Below are 7,570 nucleotides of genomic sequence, written 5' to 3'. Positions count from 1 at the left end.
GGCTTCCTTCGGCACCTCGTTACATTTCAATTGTACTCAGACTGGTCCTCTCCGTTCATATTGAGCAGAACCAACACGTTGAGACCAAGAGGCCCGTTCAGGAAACAGATCTGAACCCGCTGCTAAACTGATGAGGGAACCAACCCAGACGCACCCAAACAGAAACCCACGTCCACGAGGGACAGCCCTGCTCGGTGTTTACAAGATGCTCATTAAGGAAGTTAACAGATAACAATTGACGCACAGCCACACACACACATGCACCCAAACACACACTCACACGCAGACACTCGCGCAAACACACACACACACACACACACACACACACACACACACACACACACACACACACACACACACACACACACACACACACACACACACACACACACACACACACACACTCAAAGACTCCATAAGAACTGAGCAGTGCAGTGCCCTACCGTATCATAGATAAGGCGCAGGCAGAAAGGGCGAGCAAGCTGGGAAAAGACAGCAGAAGCCTAGAGAGAGAGAGAGAGAACCACACACACATCCACAGCAGAGGAGAAGCCCTTGCGGAGCCGCGTGCCGGACCCCCTCTCAGCGGACCTCCAGCCTTGGGTGGCGGACAGCAGAGAAGGTGCCCCCGAGGATAAAGGCTCCGGGGTCTGGAGAGGATCTCACCCCCCGTGGGCCACCCAGTGAGGGGCATGCAGAGCTCCAGGGGAGCCCCAGTCTGCCCAGACGCCCGGGTCACGTCCCCCCGGCCGCAACGCCACTGAGAAGGAGCCGCTTGATTGGTTGATATTAGATATTTTCTTTGGGGTGTTTTTACGCAGACGAACCGTATTGAAGCGTTGGTGCCGACGTTTTGAATCAGAGTTTGGTGGAAACCGTTTCCGCTGTGTCCGGACTGAACCGGTTCCCCTCTGCTGCTGCCGTGCCTCTCCCATGGCGAGCGGCTGGGAGCCCAACCCGGGGAGCCGCCTCAGCTCCAAGACGCTGTTCCTGCTCCTCTCCGCCCTGCTGCTCCGGGGGCCCCCAGGCGGCTGGGGGAGCCCCATCCCTCCGCCCCTGCCCCGGCCCCGGGCCCCCGCCACGGCGGCCAGCGGCGGGCCGGGGCCGGACGGGGCCCCGGACCCCCCTCTGACGGGGCCGGACGGGGAGGGGGGCGGCGGGGCGCAGGGTCTGCCGGACGACCTGGAGGAGCAGCTCCTCCACACCTTCAACCTGACGGGGGCGGGCGGGGCCGGCGTGCGGGTGGAGCCCCCGGAGTACATGATGGAGCTGTACAACCGCTTCGCCAACGACCACAGCGCCATGCCCACCGCCAACATCATCCGGAGCTTCAAGAACGAAGGTGAGCACCGACCCTCCACCTCACGCATCCGTTTATCACATCTGTGTGTTACAGATCTGTGCTTTAAGGGTTAGAGCAGGACCGACAGCATCTTTTATCATCTCTGTAACGATAATGCAGTCATTTAACATTTTGGACCGGATAGGGTTAGGGTTAGGTAAGGGTTAGGGTTATGGTTAGGGTTAGGGTTATGGTTAGGGTTAGGTCAGGGTTAGGGTTAGGGTTAGGGTTAGGGCTGAATGTCAGAACCATGGGTCAACATAGAGGTGAATCTTAACTGAATCACTGACTTTGACGAGACGATCATCCAGTCTGGTGTCTAGAGTTCTCTGGGTGTGCGGTGGGTCCCACCGACACACTGAGACGGTCCTCAGTGTGCTTAAAGAGCACCTATTATGCTTTTTCGACTTTAATGACCTATAAACGTTGTTATAATGATTTATAGTCATGTTTAACCATACTAAAGTGTCACATAATGACGTTCATGCATTTAGACGTGTTCCCTGCTGACCGTCGGGGGCAGCTGTGCAGAGCGCTAAACACTCGGGACGCCGGTCGCCATTCACTTGTTCAAATTTCCGGGATTTATCTACGTAGAATTTCAGATTTCCAGATTTTCCTAACCAATCACAACAGAGCGGGGTTGGCAGGAGGGGGGCGAGGGGGCGGAGGAGGACGAAGCCGAGCGTTGACAGAGAACACTGAAAGCGCCCAGATGAGAGGAAGAGTTTCACGAAAATCGAATTAGGTTTTTGTGCTGTGATTCGTGTCAGGTTGCGCTATAGGAGTCATTAATAAGAAATTAAGGGTCTTTTTAAGAAGCCCTGACCTGGGGGCCGATGGCCTAACCTCTGGGCCCCTTGTCTCCCCAGCTCCGGCCCTCGGGGAGGCGGAGCCCAGCGACGTGCGGCGCCACCCCCTCCTCTTCAACGTCTCCGTCCCGCGTCACGAGCGCATCACCGCCGCCGAGCTCCGCCTCTACACGCTGGTCCAGAACGACCGGCACCTGTACAGCGGCGTGGACCGCCGGGTCTCCGTCTACGAGCTGGGGCCCCCCGACGAGGGCGCCGGGGACCCCCCGCCCCCCAGGGGGGACGCCTTCCCGGCCCCCCCGGGTCCGGCTCCGGTGGAGCTGGCCTCCCGCCAGGTGTACGGCGTGGACGACGGCTGGGAGGCCTTCAACCTCACCGCCGCCGTGCAGCGCTGGCGGAGCTCCGAGAGCGGCACCACCCACCGGCTGGAGGTGCACATCGCCAGCCTGCCCCCCGCGGAGGAGGGCGGGGGCCCGGGGGCGGAGCCCGGGGGTCTGGAGGCGGAGGCCGGCCGCAGCGACGGACCGCCGCCGCCGCCGCCGCCGCCGCCGCCGCCGCCGCCGGAGATGGGCGACATGAAGATCGACGCCAGCCCGGAGGAGAAGCACAAACCCTTACTGATCGTCTTCTCCGACGACCAGAGCGGCGACGACCGGCAGGACCGCCAGGAGCTGAACGAGATGATCGACCACGAGACCTCGGACCTCGCCCTCCAGCGGGACAACCTGGCGCCGGGCCTCACCGGCCTCTGGGGCGAGGGGCCCCAGGAGGACGGCCTCGGCGAGGAGCCCGACGAGGAGGACCTGCTCCAGATGCGCTCCAACATGATCTACGACACCGCGTCCCGCTTCCGGCGCAACGCCAAGGGCAACTACTGCAAGCGGCGGTCGCTGTTCGTGGAGTTCAAGGACATCGGCTGGGACAGCTGGATCCTGGCGCCCACGGGCTACGACGCCTTCGAGTGCAGCGGCGTGTGCACCTACCCGCTGACCAAGCACGTCACGCCCACCAAGCACGCCATCGTCCAGACCCTGATCAACATCAACAGTCCCCAGAAGGCGGCCAAGGCCTGCTGTGTGCCGACCAAGCTGGAGCCCATATCCCTGCTGTACCTGGACGACACTGGGGTCGTGACGTACAAGTACAAGTACGAAGGCATGATGGTGGCCGAGTGCGGCTGTAGATAGTTGGAGGGCCGTGGACTGACGCAGACGTTTAGGCCGCAATCGGTAGGACAAGGCAGGACAGAAATAAGCCTTTTCCTGTCTGAATCTATGTATGCTCCGAAGCAAGTCAGGTGGTCTGTAAAGAGTGTAGAGGAATGTTATGCATCAAATGGGGAGGTTGTGCTAACCTTGTATCAGATTGATTAAGGATCTAGAGTTGACCCAAACAAGGAGACTTTGTACCAAACTGAGTATTTCATCAAGAAACGGACCAATGGCTGAAGCACCATATCGAGGGAGGTTTGGTGGGAACTGTTCTGCTTACCCTTACCCCCCCCCCGTCCCTCCTGTTTTGACACCAGTCCCCTGACATCAGCCTTCCTCTCTGTTATCAGAGCCCCCGCTGGAGGCCAACGCAATTCAGCACTTATGGCGGAGCTGCCTCGGCCAATGACCTTTCAGGGGCGACCAGCCCTGCCTGTCCAGAACCCTGGTCCGGACCCCCCTCTACCCCCAAGACCCCTGGTGCACCTCCATCCCCCAAGACCCTCCACCCCCCATACCACTGGTTCACCTCCACCCCCAAGACCCCTGGTGCACCTCCACCCCCCAAGACCCTCCACCCCCCATACCACTGGTTCACCTCCACCCCCAAGACCCCTGGTCCACCTCCACCCCCCAAGACCCTCCACCCCCAGACACCTCGGCCCAGACCCACCTCCACCCCTCTGGTCCACCTCCACCCCCCTGGTCCACCTCCACCCCCCAAGACCCTCCACCCCCAGACACCTCGGCCCAGACCCACCTCCACCCCCCTGGTCCACCTCCACCCCCCATACCACTAGTCCACCTCCAACCCCCAGACCCTCCACCCCCATACCCCTCGGCCCAGACCCACCTCCACCCCCTAGACCACCCCAGCCTTCCCTGTCCAACCTGGGGTCAAAGCCTTATCTCTCCGACCCCCCCCCCCCCCGGATGGCATGCGAGGCTGTCCTGCGCGTTCCTTCACAGACGCGGTGATAACAAGGTGTCGGGGCTGGGAAACATGTGCCCTGCCACTCTGAGAGATGGAGCCCCTCCCTCACTGGGCTCAAGGAACTCCTGGCCTGGGATGGCTGGTGGTGGGGGGGGGGGACTCTGACCCTGTAGTACCGCCTGGACAGATCTCCATGTCCCAGACACCAGCCCCCCCCCCCGTGTCACGGGGCAGAGGTTGGCGGTCCTCTATCGTCTCCAGGGTGCTGTTTGGCCTTATCTTCAAGCACACGCCGAACGCGTTATGATTCAGACCAGCTGCTGGACTCAGTATTTATTGTTCTAATTTATTTTTATTTTTGTTACACAATGTAAGATGTTATCGCATGTTGTTACGTGTTTCCACCGGGGAACGGGATCTGTGAATTGTCTTCTCTTTGTCCTTAATTCCTTAATAATATTTACCGAAAAGTATACGTTTCTTCGTAAATATACCGACCCGTAGACCCAACCCTGTAGGAGTTTGTAAACGCTGTTCTTCGCACAGCCTGTTCAATATTTAACAGGGTCTTGTATTTGTTGTAAATAATGTTATTTATAAATGGAAGTTGAGCATCATCATTTTAACAAAGCTGTTATTTTTACCGAAACGTTGTCCCGGAGTCTTCGTTTTTTTTCCGAATCCCTATCTCTGAACGAAAGGAGTATGAATCACCTCATCCTTTATTCTGCGCTGTGGGACCGCAGTCACAATCGCTGAGGCCGAGGCTCCGCTATCAGCTACCAGGCTCTGGGTCAAACAGGACGCCCGGACCCTGGGAAAGGGAGCCCGGCGTGGCCCCCACCGTGGCCCCCACCGTCCTCCAGGCGCTAATGAACACACAGGCGGTTCCTGCCCCTCGCGCTGACAGCCAGCGCTCTGAGCAGATGGCTCCGGGGGGAAACCTGTTCAACAACAGACCGTCCGAGACGTAGACTGGGACCAGGCGGCCCTGGGAGCCCTCCCCCTAAGTGGAGGGAATACAAGATAAGCGGCAGAATTGCGTTCCATTATGGGAAATACTTTATTTTATTTGTCGATGGTGCAAACAAAGACTTGTTCTATGAAAGTGATTAAGGTTGAAGGGTTGAGAGTATGCCTGTCAAACAAAGGCTACTCAAAAACTCAAATAATTCACGACGGTCTTAGATGCTAGTGCTGCTAAACAAAGTCATTGCTGATGCAACACTTGGCAACAGCAATCCTTAAGACCAGTGGAGACGTATTTGTAAATGCTGTTTCTGGTCTCTGACAGCGATGAGAAACGATCAGGTCTATAAATGGAGCGGACCACGAGGGCAGCGACCTCAGAACAGCGTTACCCTGTGACCCGTTGTGTGAAACGCGCTCTAATTGAATATTTACAGAATCCCTCCGAGCGGAGATGAGGCTGGCCTCCTTCAAAAAACAATAACAAACATTTCTGGATATGTTGAAATGGTAAGTTGCTGCGCTGATAGCAATCTGCAGCTGTTTGTGTTTGGTTTGTTTTAAATTTACTTTGTTTTTCGAGTAAATCTTACGTTTCCTGCCTAAACAACGCTGTCCAGCACTGGAAGACCACTGTCAAACGTGTGAATGTGAGTGTTTGTGTGTGAGAACATTTGTTTCTGAACGTGTCTGAAGGTGTGTGCGTATGTGAACATGTGTATGTGTGTACATGTGTTGAATGAGTATATGTGTACATCTGTGAACATGTGTACGTGAACGTGTGTCTGTGTATGAACATTATGTGTGAATGTGTGTGTGTGTGTGTGAACGTGTGTGTTTGACGAGTGTGTGTGTGTGTGTGTGTGTGTGAATTATGTGTGAACGTGTGTGGAGGCGTGTGTGTGGTGGCGTGTGTGTGAATGTGTGTGTGTGTGTGAGTGTGTGTTTGAAGTTGTGTGTGAGTGTGTGTGGAGGCGTGTGTGGACGTGTGTGTGGTGGCGTGTGTGGACGTGTGTGTGGTGGCGTGTGCGGCTGCAGAGGCCTGCTGTCGTTCTCTGACGTGCGCTCTCTAATGGGCTCTGATTGTTTCCGCTGTGGGTCCTGATTATCAGCCCATCTGACACCACCTCCAGCCTGCAGCACTCCCTCCACCCTGCCAGGGGAACACCACCTCCAGCCTGCAGCACTCCCTCCACCCTGCCAGGGGAACACCACCCGTCACCCATCAAACCACCCCTGTCACTTCATTATCATACTTCCCATTGACGTAATAAACCCAAATCCTAATTTAGGATTATGAGCGCCATAATTATGATTAAAGAATCATTCAAACATTCCCATTGATGGATTGCATGTACACACCCCTTCACACGGATAAACGTGTGTTGTGGTTCGTTTACGGTGTTATAATGAAACGCTCAATATATACCACTGCCCCCTGGTGGAGTAGGAAGCCCAACACACACACACACAGACACACAGAGACACACAGACACACACACACACACACACACACACACACACACACACACACACACACACACACACACACACACACACACACACACACACACACACACACAATGCCTCACTTCCTGTTGGGGAGAAGTTATGGAGTTAGAATCATGCCAAAACCCCCCACACACACACAAAACGTGTTTTACTCACGCACAACGATTCACACACACACAAAACGTGTTTTACTCACGCACAACGATTCACACACACATTCAGTGTGGTTTGCAAACACAAAACATCATTCACAAACTAATGCATTTTGCTTCAGAAACAAATACAGTATGTTTTACACATAGGCCTACAAAGAAACATATTTCTTCAATTACAAAAAAATGTCCTCCAAGTACAAACTAAAAGCTTTCAAGTACAAACTAAAATCTTTCAAGTACAAAAAAAAACAACAATTCTACAAGTACGGAAATCTGAAAGTTGCGTGTGGATCTGAAGGCATTTGCGCGTGGATCAGCAAGGCGGAAAATGAGTGCCAAAGGCACGTGACAAACTAATGTCCTGTGATTCACACTGCACAACAGCAGGTGGAGCTGTTGAGTCCGTTTAAGGCCGCCAGGACGATCGCCATTGTAGCACGGTAAATAAATGTCAAAAAATAGACTGAGAACGAATTCACATTTGCGACATGTTCAATAAAACGTAATCACACAAAAAACGTTTTTCTGACAAACGTAATGGAGAATGCCGAATAGTTCTCTGGGAACGTAATTTTGATGAGATAGGTCAAAGAGATCAAAAAAAATATTGTTTCTCGCAATCAAAGCGCAAAACA

General features: G+C 54.9%; 1 protein-coding gene across 1 annotated transcript; it reads left to right on the top strand.

The window, feature by feature from the left end:
- Positions 1–347: 347 nt before the first annotated feature.
- bmp10 (bone morphogenetic protein 10) lies at positions 348–3,935 on the top strand. Its single transcript, XM_030371565.1, has 2 exons — positions 348–1,342; positions 2,215–3,935. Exons 1-2 carry the CDS (start codon positions 934–936, stop codon positions 3,339–3,341), a joined length of 1,536 nt encoding a protein of 511 aa, XP_030227425.1. The 5' UTR covers positions 348–933; the 3' UTR covers positions 3,342–3,935.
- The last annotated feature ends 3,635 nt before the right edge of the window (positions 3,936–7,570 follow it).

This window comes from Gadus morhua, chromosome 11 (genome assembly GCF_902167405.1).
Source record: "Gadus morhua chromosome 11, gadMor3.0, whole genome shotgun sequence".
NCBI classification, from domain to species: domain Eukaryota; kingdom Metazoa; phylum Chordata; class Actinopteri; order Gadiformes; family Gadidae; genus Gadus; species Gadus morhua.
The sequence above is the reverse complement of the archived record's forward strand: the minus strand, read 5'-3'. Positions and strand labels throughout refer to the sequence as shown.

Bases quoted from the DNA above. Each gene is read 5' to 3' on its own strand.
- bmp10 (XM_030371565.1), top strand. From the start codon at position 934: ATGGCGAGCGGCTGGGAGCCCAACCCGGGGAGCCGCCTCAGCTCCAAG. The intron at 1,343-2,214 runs GTGAGCACCGAC...TTGTCTCCCCAG, and splicing joins CCGGAGCTTCAAGAACGAAG to CTCCGGCCCTCGGGGAGGCG.